General features: G+C 40.3%; 1 protein-coding gene across 3 annotated transcripts in view; it reads right to left on the bottom strand.

Annotated features, from left to right (window-relative positions):
• Positions 1–25,328, bottom strand: part of LGI1 (leucine rich glioma inactivated 1) — a 37,674-nt gene that overhangs the window by 2,075 nt on the left and 10,271 nt on the right. For all 3 annotated transcript variants that reach the window (XM_069567178.1, XM_069567181.1, XM_069567179.1), the window contains 5 exons: positions 14,852–14,923; positions 14,682–14,753; positions 5,601–5,672; positions 2,892–3,061; positions 2,455–2,619 (listed from right to left, as the gene is read on the bottom strand). In XM_069567178.1, coding sequence (XP_069423279.1) covers positions 2,455–2,619; positions 2,892–3,061; positions 5,601–5,672; positions 14,682–14,753; positions 14,852–14,923 — 551 coding nt within the window. The remainder of the gene's footprint in view (positions 1–2,454; positions 2,620–2,891; positions 3,062–5,600; positions 5,673–14,681; positions 14,754–14,851; positions 14,924–25,328) is intronic.

Here is a 25,328-nt window from a genome sequence, read left to right as displayed (position 1 = left end):
GGGCTTGGATTCCACAAGGTTCTAGGACAACCTCACCAAGTCTTGAGCAGTGGCCTGGGCAGCCCACGGCTCTATCTTCAATTGCTCTGTTCTCTGTAATGAATGGCTTCTAGCTCTAGAATCAACTAACTTTCCCCTAAGAAAAGAGAGATGTCACTCAGGGTTTTTCTGAAGCTTTAGGTCACCAGTGGCAGAAGAGAAGGAAGAAGAATCCTTAAGAAAAGTGAAAGAGGGGTACAGTCATGGGCGATGCTCCTGAAAGTTACTTTGGGAAACTTTTTAGAAAACTACATGGGGGTCTGTCAGAAGCCTAGCTCAGTATCGTTTGTTAAGAGTTTAATTTATCAATAGATTCTGATCTTCTAGAGGGAGGTTGTTTCTCAGAAATCCAAAGAGAGCAAGGCAGATCTAGCCCCAGGTTTTTTCTAACTGCAGCTCTAAGGGCTTTGAGGTAATAAGTTCCACATCAACTCTTTCTATTAATTGGTTGCATGCATAGGCAAAATTATTCTATTTATGACTCTTTTCAAGACTCAGCTGATTCTGTGACCTTGAAAAAATCTCTTCTCTGGGATTCAGTTTTCCCTTCTATACAATGAAAGTTGGAACTAGATTAGAGATGACTGCTGCTGCTGCTGCTGCTGCTAAGTCACTTCAGTCGTGTCCGACTCTGTGCAACCCCATAGACGACAGCCCACCAGGCTCCCCTGTCCCTGGGACTCTCCAGGCATGAACACTGGAGTGAGTTGCCATTTCCTTCTCCAATGCATGAAAGTGAAAAGTGAAAGTGAAGTCGTTCTGTTGTGTCCGACCCTTAGCGACCCCATGGACTGCAGCCCACCAGGCTCCTCCGTCCATGGGATGGGATGCCATCACCTTCTCCTTAAAGATGGCTACTAGTTTTCAAGCATGTACCAATATTGATTGATTGATTGGGACCGCCTGGAGAACTGTATTAAGAAGGATTCTGTCCTCTGCAAGAAAGAACATCATGACAGATTAACAATGTCTATATGGGGTGAGGGAGGGGATAGTGACTGCGTATATGACATATATTCATCATCCTGGACTAGATGAGGTCATCTGGAAGTCTGCGAATATATGACTCATTTTTCTTTCAAGTGCTTATCTAAAGATTCATTCATAGCAATTGAGAGACTGTACAACATGTAAGAAGAAGCTGGTTTAGACTGTACAAAGCCCTGCTACAATCCACTGGAGAACTGAGGGGGCTTCAGGAGAAAGGGAAGCATAGCCTTCCTCCTTGAGAAGGAAAGAGGATTCTAGGAGGGTCTCACTTTGGAGGGGATTCAGTTATCTGGGCACCTCAGTCTTAGGCAAGACCCAAACCTGTCCTGATCCTTTGAGCAATAGGGTTGATGACTGCCAACAAAATCTAGTTATAACTATCCCAGCCTTGTCAAGTGGGTGACCTTCTATGGGGATGTGGGAGTGCTCTCAGAAGCAAGTTTAAGGGTGTTAGAAGCTAATGCTCATGTGAAGGTGATTTCAGAGGGAGCCTCATGTTCTAATTTATGACTTAAACACTTGAAAGTTGTTGAAATGAAGAAGAAACTTAAGAGGTGACCTAAGTAAAAGTTTTCATGAGAGGAAAAAAGAAAAAGATTTCCATCATCAAATTAAATGCAAAAAATACTAGAAAGAGGTTTGTGTCCTCACTGCAGGATTTCTCAGAGCCTCTAATGTGTGTTATTAATTTTGAATCTCCAAGAGGGAGATATGGGTCCCAAATTTACTGGACCATAAAATCCTTATGTCACAAGTCATACATGAACCTTTTGCAGAAGTAATGTTTTTGCAATAAAGTTTGAGATTCATCGATCTAAAATAAACTCAGTCTTGTGGTTTAAAAAATGGGCCCAGTGAGAGTGTGGCTTAACTAGTTTGTTTATGGCAGAACCTAGATAGAACTCATAATTCTTAGTCTAGTGCTTTTTCTTTCAAGAAAAATAACCCACTTTTTATTGCATGTTTACTCAGATAGGTCCTATGCTAAGTTTCTTGAACATGTGCTCTCATTATTTTATAACAGCCCTGCAAGTTAAGTATTAGTATTACCATTTTACAACTGAGGAAATTAAGCTTTAGGGAACAATCTCAAATGGTAGATTTAGGATTCAAATGATTCTAAACCTGGTAGCTCTAAACTGGTAAAAAACTGCCTAAAGTTCTGGAGACCCACGTTTGATCCCTGGATCGGGGAGATCTCCTGCAGAAGGAAATGGCAACCCATGCCAGTATTCTTGCTTGGAAAATCCTATGGACGGAGGAGCCTGGTGGGCTACAGTCCATGGGGTCGCAGGAGTTGGACACGATTTAGCGACTAAACCACAAACCTGCCCAAAGCATTCCCTGATACCACTCATCTTTTCCTTTTGCCCTTGACCCAAGCAGTTTAACTTTCCATTCAAAATACAATCAGCCTTTTCATACCTGTGATGTTGTCATAATTCCGGAAGGTCTTTTCTACATGGTCCCATTCAAGGAAAATGCACTTTCCAGTAAAAGGCTGAGCGATGACGACATACTCATCGTTCATATAAGAAAAAGTGTCTATGGACAGTGATTGATAAGGCAGGTCTTGAGACTTTGCAAACTCTGCAAAAATTGAAAATGATGATTAGTAGCTGTGCTAATGCCTCATTCGTTGGCTAGATCTCAAATGTCCATAAGAAATACATTTATTCTAGAGAAACAGTGAAATGGCAATTTTACTTTGCTTTTAAACACATGAAGTTAATGGTTCATAATATCTTTAAATTGCTCAGTTGGTTTTTAATGTACAAAAAATATCAGTTCCTGCATATGTAAAAAAGAAAATGTAACCCTTAGTTTAATCGTACAAGATGGAATAATTTGGAATACATTACCTGTAATGATGCAATCAAAGTCCTTGGAGGAAAGACTATTGATTTTGCGCTTCTTGTATTCTGGAGGGCCTTCACAATAGATGTCTTCAACAGTTGCATTGGTGTGGCTTAGCCATTCCACCAGCCACTTCAGTTTACAGTCACAATTAAATGAATTACCTCTCAGGTCACTGAAAGACAAACTTCAGCTGCTTTTGATATACAAGGGTCCTTCCTTCACAGGCATGACTCTTACCATAGCAATTATGTGAGCAGGATGCTCTCACCTGGTTTTATATCATGCCTCATAATCTACCTTGAGCCTGTCTGATCATTCACTTTGGGCTCAGAAAGGACCACAGTGCACCCTTGCAAGCCACTCCAGTCAATGGAACCTCATAACTTACTCCCTCTTGGATTCAAAGGTAGTTCAGTCTAGAGCTGTGCTGTCTATAGGAATACAATGTGAACCGCATATGTAGTTTAAAAATTTTCTATAGACACATTAAAAAAGTAAAAAGAAACAGATGAAATTATTTTTAATATCATATGTTATGTAACCCAATACATACAGAATTTTATCATTTTGACATATAGTAATATAAAAATTACTTATGAGATATTTTGCATGCTTTTTCTATATTAAGTCTCTGTGGAGTCTAATGTGTATTTTATGCTTATAGTATATCTCAATTTGGATAATAAAATTTCAGCAGAAGTTCCTGATTTGTGTTTAGATTTAATAAAACTCACAGTTGAAAAAAAAAAAGATTCATACACCCAAATTGTTCCAAGCATACTTAAAAGTTTTCCAATAATTGAACAGAAAAATCAGTTCTTAAATTTACTTTTTTATTTGATTTTTTTAAAAAAACTAAGTAAAATTTAAAATTGAGCTCCTCAGTCACACTAGGAACACATTTTAAGTGTGCGGCCACCATATTGGGCAACACAGGCTCTAAAACACAGAATGTAGTGACGGACTATATTTAATTAAATCAAGTGAGCTATTTGCTTTTCTTCTTCCTCACAGATGTAATTAATCCTGATCCTATTCCATGGTCTTCAAATTCAATTTTAATAGGAAATGACTTCAATACAGCCGAGTTAATGCAGACATACAATAGCTCATGCCCGTAATAAACTGCACAGCACAAATAGTTTAAATTTCCACATATGATCCCAACTCATCAGTTCTGTTTATTTGCATTGTTTCTGTTCAGAAACCCAATCTCTTTCCTAAAACTCGTCTCTGTCACATAGAATTCCTAAGATAGGTATTGTCTACTTTTCACACAGCACAAGAATAATTTTTAAGTGTGGAGTGCTTAAAAATGTGTTTTAAGGAATAAAAAAAAAAAAAAAGAAAAATCTACTAAAGGGCATATTGGCATGGATCCGTGCACTTCTTAAATAATTCTTGATTTGGGCATATCAAGGTAGGCCAAACCCATGATAAGATTCCTTGGAGAAACTAAGCCCATTTCAAGTGATATTTCTTTTGCTAGCGTGGGGTTTAGACTGACATAAGGTTGGGCCAGAGGGTCTCCAAATAAGCTATATCCCCAAGTCTGCCATGGAGTTATCTAACTTGCAAGACGTTCATAGGACTGACTTCATATCCCAAGACTACTCTGACCCAGAAATAATGAGTGTCAACTTTTCTGATCTATTGTAAACCAGAGTGGATAACTGTGGTCTGTCCAAGACTCTTTGGAAGTGTCCTGATTCTGACACTCTCTTGGAAATAAACCATCTTTTAGGAATTGGGGTAATAGGCATGGAGGAGGGGCTGGGGGAGTACTACAAGGAACAAAGAAAGTTTTTCACTAGCTAGCTGATTTGATGTTAAATACTGGGCTTAGGAGAGAATACTTGACTCAAATTCTGTTGGAGAAAAGTTGTTTTGAATATATATTCTATAGCAAAGTACCTGATAAATATGAACTCTTTTGTTTTCACACATCTTTTGTTTGTTCCTATGTTCTACCTTGTGGCAGTTAAATACTTTTCTAATGTTTTGGAAGGCACTTATTGAAGCTAAATTGCTTTTGAGATGGTTAGGCATACATTACTTGCTTTGCTTACTGCAAAATATACAAATTCCTTACAAAGATCTTTCACTCTGAGGCTTAAAAGTCAAAGTTTGAAAGCTCTTTTGTTTGAAAAAGGGTCAAAAAAAATTAAGTTCATTCCCTTCCTGGGGCTTAAGCCAAATTCCTGGGGATTAAGCCTAGGGTTGTTGTTCAGTCTAATGAGAGAAAAGGCAAACTTTCCTCCCTTCCCCCACTTCCTGCTCCATTTCTCTGTTGACTGACCAACCCATGGGTGTAACCTTTCATCTTTATTCTGTCAGTTACCCAGACTTCTTTGTGTTTTTCCTTTGTAGCCCCGTTTCCTGAACCCCGTGAGAAAAAAACAGGCTTCTTGAAATTTCTATCTAGCTCTCCTCTGCCCCATCTCCCCCACAGCTCCCTTGTCATCAGTCCCTCCCATACAGACACACACTTTATCAAAGGAAAGCTTAGGGATACGTTTTCAAACTATAGTGGAAGAAACCCTAGGAGACTCAAACAGTAGTCCAACTAAATTCAAAATTTAAGACAAATTAAAATTTTAAATTTCTCATTTAATTTAAAGCCAATTAAAAATTTTAATAATCAACACCAGACTTCTTTGTTAACTACTGCAAATTAATTAATTAATCAGTGATTTCTTAGGTCCTCTTACACATTTGTTAAAGAATCCAGGCCTTTGAAAATATCTTTTGGGAGAGTCTGGAGATTGTTGTTTGCAAGGCTCCTGGGAAGAAAAAAAAGAAAAAAGAGTGATGTAAACTGTAGTCACAAACAAAATAAATGCATTTATGGCCCTTTTAAATTTATGGTATTAAACAAAATGAACAAAGAAACACTCCAAAATACCAGTAACAAAATAATGCCTGGGCATCGGTCTTTCTATTTAGCACTGAATGTGAGCCTCACACTCTTAGACAACCAAGGGCTGTCTTCCCATGTCTGTAGTCTCCATGCGCTCTCCCCTCACACTCAGGCCACCCTTCCCCTCCTTCCCTCCCCCCACTCGCTCCAGGAGCAGCTCAACCACCAGCTCTTAGAACCCACAGCTCTCAAACTTGAAGGCCTGTCTAACTACCCTGACTCCAGCACACTCTTTTTTCCTGTTCTTTTTCTACATTTTTTTCCTTTTTAGCTCCATTCATTCATTCATCCCTCCTTAGAAAACAGCTTCCTCATAAATATCCATCTATCCAATCATCCATTCATCCTGTTTAATCATCTCCTTTTTTCCCCTTCTTCCAGTTCTTGCTTTATCACAGGAATTGTTTTCTCCTTCTCTATTTGTTCTTCCACATATTGCTAAAATGATTCTTATTCTAATCAAGAGTAATGAGTAGGGAACAGTCCTGATAGTATCGAGGAAAAGGTCATGTGTCCACGCTGCAGAAATGTGCACGTAACTGGGAGCAGATACTGTATAACCGGGAAGGGTGACTAGTACTGGTGATTTGTATTTAATCAGCACTATACATATACTTGCATTTCTCAGATGGCTCAGTGGGTAAAGAACCCACCTGCCAGTGCAGCAGACTCCGGTTCAATCCCTGGGTCAGGAAGATCCCCTAGAGGAGGGCATGGCAACCCACTCTAGTATTCTTGCCTGAAAAATCCCATGGACAGAGGAGCCTGGTGGGCTACAGTTTATAGGGTCACAAAGAGTTGAACTGAAGCAACTGAGCATGCATACATACATATACATGTTATACACTTTCCTTAGGAGCGGTTTTAATTTTCGCAATAAAAATTGAAAACTAAAACAAAGGAGCCTATGCTGTCGGCCTCCAAAGCTCTTGAAAATTCTCTCAAATTCATCTTAAAACACTCTCAAAAGTCTTCTGTTTCTACCTCTTCTAATTAGTACGAGATTTCTCAAGTGCAAGCATTAAAGACATTTAAAACCTAGTTTTAAGTTAATTATGTTGTTTTTCTGCATTTTGGGAATTACCACTAGACTGGACTAGAAAACTTTTTCAGTGAACCTTGGCACAGAAGACAGGGAACTGAATCAGAAGGTTTCAGCCTCAGCGACAGTCCATTTTGTGATGAAGGGCATAGCTTTGGAGTCATTCTGAGCTGTTTGAATCCTGACTCCACTATTTACTGGCTGTGTGACTTTGGTTGTGTACCTTCTCTGCAACTCAGTTTTTTCATTTTTAAGTGGAGGTAATAATACCTCATATTATAAGAGTGTTTAAAAAAATGCATTAACTCAGGATGGTAGCTGGTATATGGACTGCTTTCAATAAAGGGCACTTGGGAGGAGGGGACTGGAAGGAGAAGGGCTTTCATGTGATCATTGCCCCAAAACAGCATTTAGAAAACTGACCATACAAATGAAGTGCTGTGACTGTCTCCCTACATAGTATTAAGAAAATGTTGCTAAAGAAGATTTTGCAAGAGAGCATCTCCACAATTCCTTTTACTGATTGGTGGTTGAATGAAGAAATTTCTTGGTGTCTTGGACCAGTCTAGAGTCACTCTCAAGTTATGTATCTTAAAATATTTGCTGGCACAATTGTGTCCTACAGTGCCTATGCTAACTTCTCCTAAATGGATGTCCCTCTCCCAGACACCAGCACAACGTACAACTGGCTTCAGGATGCATGCTTGGAGTAGGCTGGGTCTTAGGACAGTGGGAGGGAAGTGATAAAAGAGTCTGGTCCTGAATTACTGCAGCCGTTAAGATTACCAAGGAAGAGACACCTGTTTTCCTTGCTGCCCAACACAGTTCTTTAAAAGAGCTGGTGAACTGAGAGTTCCACTTTCTGCTTGAAGAATAAAGCTGTGGGCCTCACATAGCCAGGATGTTAACAGTGAACTTCATAGATACAGAGAACAAATTGGTGGTTGCTGGAGGTGGGGTTGAGGGGTGGGAGAAATGGGTGAACTGCATTTTGTTTGTTTTGGTCTAAAAAAAAAGATTTTAAAATTCCAAAATTAAAAAAAGAAAAAAAATCAATGCGCTTCACTACAGGCTTTACTAAGGGGTAAGATGCTGGGAGGGATTGGGAGCAGGAGGAGAAGGGGACGACAGAGGATGAGATGGCTGGATGGCATCACCGACTCGATGGACGTGAGTCTGAGTGAACTCCGGAGATGGTGATGGACAGGGAGGCCTGGAGTGCTGCGATCCATGGGGTTGCAAAGAGTCGGACACGACTGAGCGACTGAACTGAACTGAAGAATGCACTGTATCTGGGTAGCTGATGAGGGGTAGAATTGGTTGGGAGAGAAGAGAAGACAGGGAAGTGAGACATTTCACTGATGTTAATTGTTTTCTAGGATTACTCTGCAGTGAGTACTAGAAGGATGTTTGTCTTAAACCCCGGGGCCTGACATAATGTAAGTCCTCAACAGCTGCTTTTAAATGAATAAATGATTGAATGAATGAGTGGATGAATGGGACAGGATTGAATGGATAAGAGAAAGGGCACCAATCTAAACAGAGAAAAGGGCAGAGATTGCGTCTCAGGCTCCGTACACCAAGACAGTGAGTTAGGGAGAAACTGCAAAGCCCCGTGAATTACCATTGTCTTACCCTGACATCACTTTCTCCTGATACTCACAAAGTTCCCTCCCTCCTGTGAGCCTGGGATCCTAGTTCCTGGCCAAGGTTCAAACCCTGTTGTGAAAGGGCCAAGTCCGCCAGGGAATTCCCTAGGAGGGTTCCTTTAATTTTTTTTTTTTCTCCTTGGCTGCACCAGGCCTTAGTTGCACCATTAGAGGTCATTTAATTACAGCATGTGAACACTTATTTGTGACATGTGGGACCTAGTTTCCTAACCAGGGATTGAACCTAGACCCTTGCTTTGGAAGCTTAGAATCTTAGCTATTGGATCACCAGGAAAGTTCTCCTAGGAGGGTTTTTGAAAGTGTGTCTGCAACTAAGCTCCATTCTCTAAGTCCTGATTCAGAATCTACCTAAGAAACATCCTTTAAAATACCTAGGAAACTGTCCAACTGAACACCTAGCTGCCTTGAGACTGACTGAGAAGGGTCAAGCATTCCTAATGGCAGGCAGGCTTTCCTTCCCAATGGAAATGATGACCATTCCCTCCACTTCGGGCTTGCCTGGTGGTTCAGCTGGTGAAGAATAAACCCGCACTGCCGGAGACCTGGGTTCGATCCCTGGGTTAGGAAGATCCCCTGGAGAAGGGAACGGCTACTCGCTTCAGTATTCTGGCCTGGAGAATCTCATGGACTGTATAGCCCATAGGGTTGCAAAGAGTCGCACACGACTGAGCGACTTCCACTTTCACTCCACTTTGGTGTTTTCGTGGTTTACCTGAGAAAACCTCTAATTATGGCGTATGGAACCTACTGGAAAGTCTTCTTGCTAAGGCAGACCAGACTGGCTCAGACAGCACGTTTGTTTCAGTGCCACTGGGCTCTGCTGCTAAGAAAGCTTCGCCCACGGCCATCTGGGGTGCTCCCAGCCTCCCTGCAGTGCAGCTTCTCAGCTTGAGTTGGTGTCTCACTGAATTTGCAGTACTTCAAGTGCAGTTATTTTAATTTCATACAAAATGTTTAAAGGGGATAAATACACTGCAGCATTTGGAGTCCTGATCCAGAATCAGTAGAGGTTAGGCAGCGAGGCTTAGTTTTTTCCTACATGATGGTGTTTGCTGCATACCACGCTCTGTTCCAGGTACTTCACATCGAGTAACTGGTCTAATCTCATGTCAGTCTTAGAATCTAGGTGTTCCTAAGTATCTTATTATTTTCCACCCCTATTTTTACAGATGACTGTTATCACTTCTGTTTTACACAGAAGAAATTGGAGGCACCATGAAGCTTAGTGACCTGCCTGATGTCCCAGAGCTATTAATGGGTAAAGCCTGGCTTTGAACGCACGCAGTCTGGTGGCAGAGGCAACCTCCTCAGCCACTGTATCCCACTGCCCCCTATGCATGCTTGTCATTGTGAAGGCTGAAGTGAGGACATCCTGCCTGATTAACTGGGGACACATGGATGCCCTGAGTTTGGGGACTGCATATATGTCTTTTGCACCTCCACATTGCAGAATAACCAGTAGGTGCTTCACGACATGTATAGATCAATGACAATTTTCCCCAAATGTTTTTATACATACATGCAAACAAGCCTGCCTCCACTGGACCTTAGCCACCATGACACTTATGCGATGCCCAAGGGAATCATTACTAGAACATTGTGGGTGTTAACAGAAACCACTACAAAATGTTTAGAAATTTTGCCGTCATTGGCCATAAACTATTTTTTAATTCATTTTTCCCCTGATTTCAGAAGTAATACATGGTTACCAGAAAAATTCAAACCTTTCTGAAATATATGAACTATTCAAACACTCAAGTTAATCATGTATACTATTAGGACAGTCATTTAGAAGAATCAAGAGAGGCTCTCGGAATTTGACAGGATTTGTAAGGACTTAAATATAAGGAATTCTCTTTTGGGGAGGGATTTTTCCAAAGGAGAGGGGAGTCTGTATAGTAAATTTTAAGTTATCTTAAAATGTCTCTTTACAAGGCAAGTCTACTGAGATAGATCTATAAGAAGATGAGGTAAGTTCATTGCTTCTTTAGGAATGAACTGAATTTATATCAATGCTCACAAGTTCCCTTGGAGCAGCTTTAATGTTAAGCCAGAGTGGGAACTAGTTGGATCTAAAAGTGTATGTCTACTCTTGTACATACTACAAAAGTACATACATATTCTACACACTATTGAGAGTATGTTACGTGGCAGCCTGGATGGAAGGGGAGTTTGGGGAAGAATGGATATATATATATATATATGTATGGGTGAGACTTGTTGCTGTCCACCTGAAACTATCACAACATTGTTAATCAGCTATATTCCAATACAAAATATTTTTTTTTAGGCCAACAAAAAAAGTATACGTCTAATTCCAGCTAATTGCATTTGGAGGCCAAGAGTGAGGGTAGGGCTCCTGTCTTCAGGATCTTCTCTTCCTTCCCCATTTGTATTTGCTTCTCAGATCATGTCCTGTGGAAGGACCTGCTGCTGCTGCTGCTAAGTCGCTTCAGTCGTGTCCGACTCTGTGCGACCCCATAGACGGCAGCCCACCAGGCTCCCCAATCCCTGGGATTCTCCAGGCGAGAACACTGGAGTGGGTTGCCATTTCCTTCTCCAATGCATGAAAGTGGAAAGTGAAAGTGAAGCCGCTCAGTCGTGTCCGACTCTGTGCGACCCCATAGACGGCAGCCCACCAGGCTCCCCAATCCCTGGGATTCTCCAGGCGAGAACACTGGAGTGGGTTGCCATTTCCTTCTCCAATGCATGAAAGTGGAAAGTGAAAGTGAAGCCGCTCAGTCGTGTCCGACTCTTCGCGACCCCATGGACTGCAGCCTACCAGGCTCCTCTGCCCATGGGATTCTCCAGGCAAGAGTACTGGAGTGGGGTGCCATCGCCTTCTCCATGGAAGGACCTAGCCATTCATAAAGCTCCCTGGTCCTTCTATAATTGACAAGGTGGAGACGGCACTAGAGGTCTCATTAAAGATCTTGGAAAACTTCTGGCTTTTACCAGTACTAACTGGGGAGCAGCTTAAATTCAGGGCACACCTCTGAATTCTCATTTGCCAATAGGGTTAGTGTCTGCCCTGTTTCTTTTTTTAAATTTATTTTTAATTGGAGGAAAATTGCTTTACAGTGTTGTGATGATTTATGCCATACAACAATGCAAATCAGCCATAATTATACGTAAATCACCTCCCTCTCAAGCCTCCCTCCCCTCCCTCCTTCTCACCCTTCTAGATTATCACAGAGCACCCGGCTGGGCTCCCTGTGTCATACAGCAACTTCTCACCGGCTATCTGCTTTACTCATGATAGTATAGATATATGTCTATGCTACTTTCTCCATAACCCTCCACCTTATCTCTTTCATAAGGTCATCAAGAGACTGTAATAAGGTCTAGAATATGAAAAGCTTTGTAAACTCTTCCTGTGGGTTAGAGGGCAAGGTGATAATTATTTGCTACTTGAATGATTGCCTTTAATTGAGAAGACTTGGTCTGAGGAGGAGAAAAGTGCACTTTGAAACCTAAAATCTTAAAAAGAAAACTAATGGCTCAAAGAAATGTCAAATGTAGGTATAAGTGGTTAATAATGGAAAATGAACTTGGTGTGCTGAATAGTCAGAGGGACATTTGGGCTTTAAATCTCCCCTATCTCTTCTTGAAAGGAAAAAAACAGGTAAGGAGAAAAGAAAAAAGGAAGGAAGGAAGTACCCCTGGAAGAACAGCATAATTAGAAAGGAGGACATGATGTGGGGACCAGGCACTCAGAGAGGAAATATCTGTCTGATTCCTCTTGCTAGACGGAGCTCTTCCAGGTTGGAGCTGGATTTTCTTCATTTTTGTGTGGCACATCCTAGAGACTATTTAGGATGAACCATATGGCAATGCCTTTTTTGTAGCTCGAAAACAGTCTCTTTTTGGCACAGTCACTGAATCAACCTAACTATTTGATAAAAATGCAAGAAATCTAAGGGTCATATTCAATCAACTTTGACCTGTTCCCTCCTAACACCTCCCTCCTACCTCCAGCACCTGGTCCCACATGATTTCAGTGGGGCTTCCCTTTCATTGTCTGTTTGATCCTTAAAGATTCATGCCCCTCTCTTTGAGGGCTGCATTATGCTTTCACTTGAGCCTGAAAATTTCTAGACATAAGTACATGATGTACCAATGCCTCCTTCTTATACTCTTCACACTTCTAAAGAAGGGGCCTCATAATGACCCAAATTTATATCCATTTCATTTGATGGACATAGTAAGCTCTAGTCAAACAAAATGGATGTTCTTCACAAGAGTGTTGTAGAAATTTTTTTCTTCCTCCCTTTCCTGCCTTCCTTAACTTTCCTCTCCTTTTCCCTTCCTTTTTCTCTCTTTCATCCTTCCCTCCCATTCTTTGCATTCTTCCCTCCAGATGAGGTAGGCCTTTAGGCTGGGGAGAAGACACACTTGAGTGAACTAAGGGTCATGGCAAGGCTCTGTCCAGGTTTCCAGAGAGAACCGTGGGGTCTTATGTTCTTCCTTCAGCCCCGCGTGATGCTCAGCCATTAGTCACAGGCTGTGTTGAATGGATTTATGTGAATCAAGTAGATCTCAGGTTGAAGTCATGAGTTTCCATTTATCTGTTTTAGTCTGAAAGTTCAAGCTTGGTAGCGTTTGGCTCTATAATCAAATGGCACAGCATTCCCACGATACACAGCCAATTTTGCAGCACTTACAACATGATGTGAAAAGCAGTGTTGCTGTTTATTTTATAGACAATATTTTCCTCATCCTTTTAAAAAGACTATATACAGAAGCCTTGAAAGGTGTAGTGATTTTGTAAAATACATAGGGCCATCAGTTCCCTATTGCTGCAAATCCAAGTAACAATAAAGATAGGAACCAGCAGAGACAGCATGTGGAGAAGGCAATGGCAACCCACTCCAGTGTTCTTGGCTGGAGAATCCCAGGGACTGGGGAGCCTGGTGGGCTCTCGTCTATGGGGTCGCACAGAGTCGGACACGACTGAAGCGACTTAGCAGAGACAGCATGAGACCATGTGGGCACCCTAGAAGAAAGGCTCAAAGAGCAGGCATTTTTACCTGCCTCGTTACCTGATACCTCCTGGGGTCTAGAACAGAGCTAGAAATGAGCTACTGTGAGGCAACAGGTTGAAATGGACAGAATGACTGGGATGCTTAGATGGCTTGCCTCTTTATCTAACACTAATGAGATACATATTAGGAACTTGAGAGATAGGTGTTGAATGGATGAATAGCCACAACAGTTCAGCCTTGGAGTTGATGTTATCATAATTCCCTAACTAGTCAGTTTACTTGTCATATATCCCCTCCAAGCTTCTGTTTCCTCATTTCTAGAGTGGGGGTTAAAAAATAAAATGGGGGTTATTTTGCCTATCTGGCAGGATTGTCGAGATAATTAAATGAAAATTTATGTAAAGTGTACTGACCGTTGTAGTAGTAGACACTCAACAAATGTTGGCGCCGTTTCTCCCCATGTCCTTCTATTTTCATTAAAAAACGTGCGTGTGTGTGTGTGTGTAGGGTGTAGTTGAAAATAAGAGAGGTGAGTTATTCAGTTCATATCTGGTTTCTCAGGCATAGCACTGTGCCATTCCAGGCTGATGAGAGGCTCTCCTATGCACTGCAGGGTGCTCAACAGCACTGCTGTTCTCCACTCACTAAATCCCAGTTACATCCCCTAGTTGTGACAGCTAGGAAGGTAAAATTATTTCCTATTCAGAACAACTGATGGAGCTCTAATCACCCACTGAATAATTAAGTATTTTACTCCTAAAAAAGTTGTTCAGGTGCTGTGTAGATGTGGCCTGTGGTTCTAGTATATGTTTAAATGTATATGAAATCAGGGCTTATACAGAAAAAGAGAAACAGCAAAAACTATATAGTCAATTCATGAAGTTGAGTAATGATGCAGTTAATAAAAACATTCTTTCATTCACATAATTTCCTTGCATTAGGATATTTTCCTAATTATTGTTGGTTGGGCTAATGTTAATAGGAATGGGTTTCCTGGACACCTTGGCTGAAGACAGGGAGAAAAGGCAAGTGTGCATGGAGAGAAATCATTTGGGTTTCTTAAATTTTCATAGATACCCATAAAGTGGGTTATCTATGATGAATATTAACCACAGATTATCGAACTGCATTGTCCATTGGCAAGCTCAAAATGTAATAGCAACGTTCATACTTACAGGTGAATTAAAGACTTTAGTCCTCGGAAAGTATGTCTTGAAATGGACTTGATGTTGTTGTTTTCTATGAATCTGCAATAGGTTATAATATTTTTGGTCAGACAGCTGTAGAACCTCAGAGCCCTTGTCCTGTATCATTACATTAAAAAAAAAAAGGTTATTTTACTTACAAATACTCTAGATGTGGGAGACCAATGAAAGCATCATCACTGATCACATCAAAGGAGTTCGATGTGAATAACCTGCCCAGAAAAAGTACACAGTGAAAACGGTTAAACTGGCAGATTGTCAATCTTTGCTGCTTTTATCTCTCAGAGAAATGAGTGGGAGTTGTGCAACAGGAAAATGTCTAGATGCCTGCCTTTTACAGTGTTATTTATTCAGGTAATTTTTGTAGCTTTTTTTAACCATCAATTATCTCATCAAACACTCAATGATGGGGTGCCTTGTGCCCCACTCTCATAGGGATGAGTGTCACGTGCCCTGGGTAACATTTTGAGACACAACCGGGCAAGTATGACAGTCAAAGCAGCCAAATCAACATGTTGCAGGTTTCCATGACAAAGACACCCGCAGAATCTTTCCCTCTTGCTCTGAAACTTCTGGAACATTCTGACCAGCCCCAATAATAGTATCATAGTCACTAACCTGAGAGACCTAGAAACTAGCTCCATGTCTGGTTGAGCATGTTATTCACAGTAGATAAGCCATTGACACTGGTTCAATAAAAATCAACTAACCTTTGAAAGTAGAGCAGGCTGAAGATGGGAAACAATGAGGTTTAGGAAGAGTCTCAGACCCATTTTATTATTAAATAGTTGAAAAAGAACACTTTCACTTGGACACATTTATTTGCAATTTCAGTATCCACAGGGATTTGGTTTTGAAATAACTGATGAAAGGAAACATCAATCAGCAGTTACCACATCCTGCGTAATTCCTTGAAGAATTTTTTTTTTTCTGAATCAGAGGCTTAACAGAGGTGATTACAAGCCAAATAATACAAAGTTATCTTTTTAGAATGAGTATTAATTTGTGGAATTCATCAGATAAAGTGTTGACGCAAACTGAAAATAAAGTTTTACATGTGCTGATGACAACTTATAATGGGTTCAAGTGACATTCAGGCTACATGTTAAGGTTCTTATATAGGGAAACCTCATTTTTCACTTGTAACTAGTGTCCAAAATGTGACCATTATCATGGGACAGACAGGAAGTTTGACAATTTATGTCTCATACATACTATTTAATTGCACTATGCTAAGTCCAGTATTCTCCGCTAGTAAACTTTTACTTTTGAGGGGTAGGGGTTAAAATTAGCTGCACTCACCAACTTAATGACTAACCCTCTCTGAGCCTGTTAACCAAGGGGATTAAAACTATGAGATCTCACCTTCTGAACAGGTGTAAATAACTTATTTGACATCTGGGATTGCTTAAGAACAATGAGAGGAAGGGATAACAGTGGGTTAGAGACAAATTGAACACGAAGAGGTCATTTTTGAAGCTGGAAGCTTATTTTTACTATCATTTCTACTTTTATATATGTTTGAAATTTTCTGTAAAAATGGGGAGGGAGAGAAAGTAAACCAAATAAGACCAGATGATGTCTTGCATTTCTTCCTAAACTATAATCCCTGGAACGATGTTGGATTCTCTTCTATCCCTTCTCCTTCTAACGTTATAGCTTTACTCTTAAATGATTCACTAGACTGTGAAGTCAACATTATCGAATAAGTAATACATATTAGATACCCAGAATTATTCAAAAAATTCAAATTTTTATGATTTCAGCCACAACTTTGGCAATTCTCTCTTCTTACGTCATGGTTCTGGGAAACAAGAAGATTGCTCAGCCTTACTCCAAGGTAAGCTACCATCCAAAGTTTTCCTTAGGCTCCAGATTTTCGTTTCATTCTGTATCACTTCAGTTAAGTTGCTCAGTTGTGTCCGACTCTGCGACCTCATGGACTGCAGCACGCCAGGCTTGCCTGTCCATCACCACCTCTGGAGCTTGCTCAAACTCATGTCCATCGAGTTGGTGATGCCATCCAACCATCCCATCCTCTGTCATCCCCTTCTACTCCTGCCTTCAATCTTTCCCAGCATCAGAGTCTTTTCCAATAAGTCAGTTCTTTGCATCAGGTGGCCAAAGTATTGGAGTTTCAGCTTCAGCATCAGTCCTTCCAATGAACACACAGGACTGATCTCCTTTAGGATGGACTGGTTGGATCTCCTTGCAGTCCAAGGGACTCTCAAGAGTCTTCTCCAACACCACAGTTCAAAAGCATCAATTCTTCAGCGTTCAGCTTTCTTTATTCTTTTATTTTTTTAATTCTTTATTCTTTTTAATTTATTAAATTTTTTGTTTAAATTTTTTTAAATTTTATTTATTAAATTTTATTAAATTCTTTTTAATTTATTAAATTTAATTTAAAAAATTTTAAATTCTTTATTCTTTATTTCTTTATTCATTCTGTATAGGCAGAATGATAGAAAGGGGGAGGATGAAATAAGGCAGAAATAGATACAGAGAAATACCTCCTATGTTCACTGGCTTGCAAACTGTCCCAGGGACTTAAAAATCACTCACTTCAAATCACTGCAAAAAATGACTTCTAACATTCATGCTGCTTATATTGAATCAGATGCAAAACAGAGTACGATATGGGTATAAGTGGCCAGAATTAGCCCACACATGTCAGGGAAATAAAATAGGGTTTTTGCTAAAATTTTTATCTGCTCATTCATTGCTTATGCCTAGCACCTATAATAGTGCCTCTCCCATAGTGGACATTGAATAAATATTTGTTAAAGGGGAATTTACTTTACATTAAATTCTGGTTATCACTACATTACTGGATTTAATGTTCCTTATAGCAGGGACTTATCCTTATTGATTTTTTTGTCCTCAGTCCTGAGCACAGTTCCTGGCTGAAAGCTATCTGCTGAACTAGTTTTTAAAGATCAAAACTTCTGGCTAAAAGTACAACGATATCCGAAAATATGGGTGAATCTCATAAACATAAATCCAGGGAAAGAAGCCAAAATGCAATAAAGTACATCCTATATAATTGCTCTTACATAAAGAAGAAAGTGAAGGTTGCTCAGTCGTGTCTGATTCTTTGGGACACCATTGACTTGCACAGCCCATGGAATCCTCCAGGCTAGAATACTAGAGCGGGTAGCTTTTCCCTTCTCCAGGAGATCTTCCCAACCCGAGATCAAACCCAGGTCTCCCACATTGCAGGTGGATTCTTTACCAGCTGAGCCACCAGGGAAGCCCCAGCAAAACTGATCTATGCTGGCAGAAGTCAAGATAACATTTACATCTTGGAGATGAGAAGAGAGCACAGAGGAAGTCTTTGGGGTAATGATAATGCTTGGTTTCTTGACCTGGGTGCTGGTTACAAGGGTTGTTCACTTTATAAAAAGTCATGAGGAAAGGGGTGGGGTGATAAATAGGCAGAGCAGAGAGGAGTTTTAAGGCAATGAATATACTCTGTATGATACCATAATGATGGATGCATGTCGCTATACATTTTCCCAAACCCATAGGATGCGCAGCACCAAGACTGAACCCTAATGTAGACTCTGGCTGATCAAGTAAGTTCATCAGTTGTAACAGAGATAATACCATGGTGGAGGATGTGGGGGATAGGGGAGGCTATGCATGTCCTGGGGTGGGGAGTCTATGGGAAATTCTGTGCCTTCTCTTCTATTTTGCTGTGAACCTAAAACTGCTCTAAAAAATTAAGTCTTAATTTAAACTCTCAAGATGTACACTTAGGATATGCACACTTTTCTTTATGTAAATTTTATTTTAATAAAAAGTTTTCTTATAAAAGCTAAAACAAATCCCTCTGGCTAAGATAATATTGAATGCATTAGCCCTTAGATTCTAAATTCAATTGTAGTTTTCTGTGGACAAGGATTCCATGGGCAAAGATTTGTAAATTTATACATACATTCTAAACATAGTCAGTTGAACAGCCTATCCACTTTATTATCCTGTGTATACTTAAGACTTAAAAAGATCCTATTCCATAAACAGGGTAAAATGCCCATCTTTAATTTTTATTGGTTCCTTTAGAAAGTTTGATTTCACTATCATAATTTGTTATTGAGCCAGATATGTTAAAGAATCCCATAGTCCTTGTTAAAGGAACCTATGTCACCCCACCTCATCTTGATGTACAACAGACCTGGGGCAGACCTGTGTGGCCATGTTTTATACCTCATGACTTCTATCACATTTCTTAAATTATTAGAACAAGAAGGACTCCTTTTCTCATCCAGAATAGCTGATCCTGAGATCGGTCAGCATCCCACGGCCCAACTAGTCTGGTTCAAAAAGGCGAGTTGGGCTAAATATGAATCCCTTCTTGAGAATTTGGAATCACAGAGGTGGAGCCAGCCAGCAGAGGAGCTGAAGGAGGAAAGATGCCTTAGAGCTGAGTCAGCTCCACAGCCGGAAAGCTGTGCAGGGCGCACTCAAAGAGAGCGGAATGTGGAGGAGACCTCACAAAGGGCTGCATGTGTGAGGCTGGATCAGGGAGATGCCCAGATCTGTGTTTGATCCTAAACCTGCGCTTCTCAACGTTAGTTTCACTTGAACTCACCTGGACAGCTTTATAAATACTGTTACCGTGTTCTCACCCTCAAGGATCCTGGTTAATCTGGTTAAATTCTGTACCTGTGATGTGGCCTGAGCATGGGATGTTTAAAAACTCCCCAGGTATCTCTTATATGCAGCCAGGGCTGCATATGGTAAACTTTCTGGTCAGTTACAATAGCCTTCCTTTACCTGTGGTGACCAAGGGGAACTCTGCTCCTCGTAGCAGGTGTGGCTGGAACGGGAGTTCTGATACACAGAGATGTCATAGATTGCCCCTTGCCCCTAACTACAGGTAGCGAGAGTCCATAATACTGTAACTCAGATGTGACGACTGTCCTCACAATTGCAGTACATGGAGGGGTGGGTGGGGATCAATGTATTGTCTGAACAAACTCCTTACCCTGAGCTCCAAATCAGAGACCTCACCCCATAGATTTGCCAAACAGCCATCCTGTGGGTTTGTGCAGGGATAATGTAGAATGTGTCCTCTGTCCCTGGGCCTGTGGGAACATTTGAGGTCTCTGACTCTTTCTTCTTAGGAAGGGGAAAAGGCAGGCATGTTCCCTAGAATGCTGGTGGAGGTGGACACAAGGCTGCACCTTGACCTTTCTGTATCTTAGCCATCAGTCTCATGAATTCAGTATGAAAACAAGGGAGTATATGAAGGGTGGGGAGGATTGTTTTCCTTTGCAACCAAGGGAATGTATGTTTCCTTACCAAGAAAGATTTAAGACCATACATAGGTCAATCGATTGCTCAGTTGTGTCTGACTCTTTTGCAACTCCATGGACTGTAACCTGCCAGGCTCCTCTGTCTGTGGAATTTTCCAGGCAAGAATACTGGAGTGGGTTGCCATTTCCTACTCTAGGGGATCTTCCTGACCCAGAGATTAAACCTGCATATCTTGTGTCTCCTGCATCAGGAGGTGTATTCTTTACCACTAGCGACACCTGGTATGTTTCCTTGCCATGAAACAGATTTAAAACCATACACATCAACTATCAATTCCATGCAGGCAATAGTTCATTCTCTAAATCATCATTGTTGCCTCCACAATAACCTGTATTTCATAAAATGCTGCTGCATTTTCTTACTGGGGCTTTGAAACAAGTAAAGTGGTAGAGTAGGTGTTAATAGCTGTTTGACAGGAGCAAACTGTGGCCTAGAGGGCTGTTAAAAGCTTTGACCAAGATCATAAGACAAGATCATAAGACCCAAGACTCCTGGTCTACTGCCCTTTCCACCCCTTGGGTGGTCTCTCAGTATAGGAGCCGAATCACATAATGACACAACATTCACATTATGACAGACAACTATAATAACACTACTCAGCTTATGCGGATTTAAGAAATCTCATTAAATTGTAATTCCTTTTTTTAAAGGAATTAATCAAAATAAGTATCCTAAAACTCACAGTAAGATTAAAAACTTATTTTTTTTTTAAATCAAGAATTTAAAAAGTCTAAACTATCACAACATTGTCAAGCAGTTATACTCCAAGTTAAAAAAAAGAATTTAAAAAATATGAATGCAGTTTGGTGTATTCTGCTTAAGGAGACTATAGGCTCAGTGTAAAAATTCTGGAAAACTCAGAAAATCTTAAAGAAGACAATAAAAATGACTCACCATACTACCCAAAGATATGAATATATTATACATAATATCTATATGATATATGCATGTATATATTTATAAAATTTATAAAATTAGAATAATAGTTTTTATTGTTCTGTGTCCTCCTTATTTTTCCAAGAACAATTTCTTATGACAAATTTTCAATATAAAATGTTAACAGATGAGTAAGTCTTATATTATAAATATTTCAGGATTTAACTTTTTTGTTGTTGATTCCAGTTTTCACTGTTATAAACACTACCATGACTACTCTCACATGCAAGTATTTTCCCATATCCCTATTTCTTTCCTTAGAGTAGACTTACGATAGATTTTTTTAAGCTGGCATTGTTGGATTATACATGGTTTTTATGTCTCTATTTATTACTAACTTGTTTCACACTACATATTCAATTCTGAATATAGAAATGCCTATTTATCACATCCTTACCTATAGTTAGTATTATCACTTTTGTTTCTTTTTCTATGAAATCATGTCCTTTGACCATTTTTGCTGCTTTCTAAGCGCCTTTTATTTATTAAAATATTATCTATTCTTTTCCTTTCTTATATGATGCTGAATGTTTCCCTATTGATTATGATTTGCCTTTTGAATCATGATTTTTAGCAGTCAGACATTTTACATTTCTAACAAAATATATCAATGTCTATTACATATTCTTTCTTTGCTCTAATTCTTCAAATGTTTCTTCTTACCTTGATATTAACGAAATATTACTTACTGCTCCCTCTATAACTTTTCTTTTTTAACTCTAATTTATTTGGAGCTTGCTTTTATCTATGATGTGAGGTAAGACACTGCCTTGATTCCTTGCTAGATATTCGCTCAAATTTGCCAAAGCCTGTCACTGAATAATTAATGCCCTTCCCACTTGTGTGTACATATTCAGTTCAGTCAGTTCAGTCGCTCAGTCATGTCTGACTCTTCGCAACCCCATGCCAGGCCTCCCTGTCCATCACCAACTCCCGGAGTTTACTCAGACTCATCTCCATTGAGTTGGTGATGCCATCCAACCATCTCATCCTCAGTCATCCCCTTCTACTCCTGCTTTCAATCTTTCCCAGCATCAGGGTCTTTTCAAATGAGTCAGTTCTTCGCATCGGGTGGCCAAAGTATTGGAGTTTCAGCTTCAGCGTCAGTCCTTCCAATGAACACACAGGACTGATCTCCTTTAGGATGGACTGGTTGGATCTCCTTGCAGTCCAAGGGACTCTCAACAGTCTTCTCCAACACCACAGTTCAAAAACATCAATTCTTTTGTGCTCAGCTTTCTTTATAGTCCAACTCTCACATCCATACATGACTATTGGAAAAACCATAGCCTTGACTAGACAGACCTTTGTTGGCAAAGTAATATCTCTGCTTTTTAATATGCTGTCTAACTTGGTCATAACTTTCCTTCCAAGGAGTAAGCGTCTTTTAATTTCATGGCTGCAGTCACCCTCTACAGTGATTTTGGATCCCCCCAAAATAAAGTCAGCCACTGTTTCCACTGTTTCCCCATCTATTTCCCATGAAGTGATGGAACTGGATGCCATGATCTTCGTTTTCTGAATGTTGAGCTTTAACCCAACTTTTTCACTTTCCTTTTTCACTTTCATCAAGAGGCTCTTTAGTTCTTCTTCACTTTTTGCCATAAGGGTGGTGTCATCTGCATATCTGAGGTTATTGGTATTTCTCCTGGCAATCTTGATTCCAGCTTGTGCTTCATCCAGCCCAGTGTTTCTCATGATGTACTCTGCATATAAGTCAAATAAGCAGGGTGACAATATACAGCCTTGAAGTACTCCTTTCCCTATTTGGAACCAGTCTGTTGTTCCATATCCAGTTCTAACTGTTACTTCTAGGGACCAGGGAAGCTGCATATAGATTTCTCAAGAGGCAGGTCAGGTGGTCTGGTATTCCCATCTCTTTCAGAATTTCCACAGTTTACTGTGATCCATACAGTGGAAGTGAGAAATAGATTTAAGGGACTAGATCTGATAGACAGAGTATACATATTACTTCCTTCAAAAATCTGCTATTTTATAGGGTTTTTCCAAAGATGAAATCTTGAATTTACTTACTATTCCTACTGTTTCCTAATTAATTATTTTATATGCTAATTATTTATTTTCTCTTGAGTTCCTTAGAAGAGGTATTGTTTCATGCTCAATTCATATATTTTTATTCTTTCTGATTTAAAATGAAAGTATTTAGAAATATGACTTTGCCTCTATTTAAAGCATCCAGTAAGTTTTAATAAGTAGTCTCTTAAAATTGCATTTTGATTTCAAAAAGTATTTAGAATAATATTCTTAAAATTCCCTATTGATGATATTTTTAAAATGTTTTCATGAGTTAAAATTAACATTGCCCTGGGACTGAGGAGGATGAGATCTGTAAAATGCCTCCTAACCCTGAGTTCCAGTTTCTCTTCTGACTACTTGCATTCACCTGTCTGTAGGAGTGGGTCACATCTCTCTATAAGCAATAAATGAACACCAAGGCCATCAGGTTATTAGGAGGTTCTTGGATGAAAAGCTAGGATCAGAAGCGCTTAATTCAAAAGGAACAGAGAAGTGTGTGATAGGGTTAGCATGGAGGTTGGTGTGCTGAGGTCAGCAGTAGAGGAGAAAAGGAAGAAGCAGAGGATCACAGAATGAGGATCGAACTACATGAGAAGGAGGTCAAGGCTGAGGCTGCCCAATGTCCAGCTGGGGGTCCACAAGAGTGAAATGATTGGGTAGGGACATGTGTCGATGCCAAGACTGAAGGGCTGCTAAAGCAGTTTCCTGCCCTGGCTTCACACCTCTTCTAGGGACCAGGAAGGAGCACCCTGAAGAGGGAATCACAAAGCCTGAGTCTTAATTCCCACTTGGCCATAAATCCTCTGTGTGGCCTTGAGCACATCACTTCTGCTCTCTGTATTGTCAAATGAGGGATCTGAACTAGATAACCAGAAAGATATGCGAGTCTGGGCTTGTAGAGCTGCAGGCTTCATTCATGGAGGAATAGGCATGGGCTCTGCATGAGGAGTGGGAGTCTTGGGTAGGCAGGTCTGCAGATGGTTGAATGGGAGGAGTAAACTTGCTGGAAAAATCTCCCCTTGTCTCAAGCCAGACTGGCCCCCTGGCTCTAATGACACGCCTTCAGACTCCCTTTAGTCACCTGTGACATCTTAACTCCCATCAGAACTGACATTGGCCACAAGTGGTCTGCATCTTGTCTTACAGCTCAAAGCAGATTCTCTAGACTGTGAAGGAGGGATGCTTTAGGGGGCTTTCCCATATAATCCCCGCTCTGTAAGGGCTGCTCTGGATGAAGAAGAGTGAGCAGCCAGCCTCAGGCTATCGCTTAGAGATGGCATTGATTAGATACAAAATAGAGAATCTGGTTGCTAAGCTCGTAGCTGCCACTTTTATTACGTACATGATACATCAAGCAGGTAAATCTATTTCTTCATCCATTAAAAGAGGAATGGTAATAACAAAAAGACTTCCTGGAAGATTCTGAGAATTATGTGAGATAATATATAAGAGCATCTCGTCAATGCTTCTGCCAAAGAGTATCTCAGCAAACAGCCCAGACATAATATCAGAGCTGGAAGAGCTGTTAGATCTAGTGAAGAACATTAGTTACGCGGAGAGGGAAACTGAGGTCCAGTGAGACTGTCATCTGCCTAAGAGAACTGTTATGAGCCTCATCTAGGGAGTTAGGCAGCCATGGGCAGTGTGTGCAAGCACAGTTTGTCTACATATGTGTGCCTGATGTTTATATGTGCATTTACATGTAAATGAGAGAGCAAGACACGCACGCTACAGTTGTTAGAGATTTGAGGGCACAGCTGGAAGGGCTGGCCAACTTTTTAGAACTGCCTCTGCTTAAATGATTCATACCTTCTAGTTGTTACTAACATTCTCCTTTATTCAAAAGAACAGGGCTGGTTGAATGATAATTAATAACAGGCTGATGATTTACTTCAGTTGAATGCACACATTCTAAGTGCATGTGCCACGTGAATAATTTTATATTTGAATATATTAAAATAGGCTCTTAAATAGGAAAGCATTAAAATGGGGAGCATCACATATGAGCACGTTATGTTCTTTTGACTCTCAACCTTGGAAAACATTTTCAGTGTAACTCAGAGAACCCTTAGGTAGCCCTCTTCTATCTGGATTGATGGAAAATAACTTTAATTTTGCTCCATGTAAATCTGAGAGGGGGGCAGCCTAGAGAGAGATGCGATTCAATTCTTCAGTTTACAGGTGAGGAAAGCAAGGACCACAAAGTGAGTGACTTACTCAAGGTCACAACTTTTAACAGCGGCAGGACCAAATCTAAAATGTAGATTTTAGATTTGCAAGGATTCCCTGGGGGTATATTCTTAGCCTGCACATTTGAGCATG

The sequence above is a fragment of the Ovis canadensis genome, chromosome 22 (genome assembly GCF_042477335.2).
Source record: "Ovis canadensis isolate MfBH-ARS-UI-01 breed Bighorn chromosome 22, ARS-UI_OviCan_v2, whole genome shotgun sequence".
Taxonomy (NCBI): domain Eukaryota; kingdom Metazoa; phylum Chordata; class Mammalia; order Artiodactyla; family Bovidae; genus Ovis; species Ovis canadensis.
The sequence above is the reverse complement of the archived record's forward strand: the minus strand, read 5'-3'. Positions and strand labels throughout refer to the sequence as shown.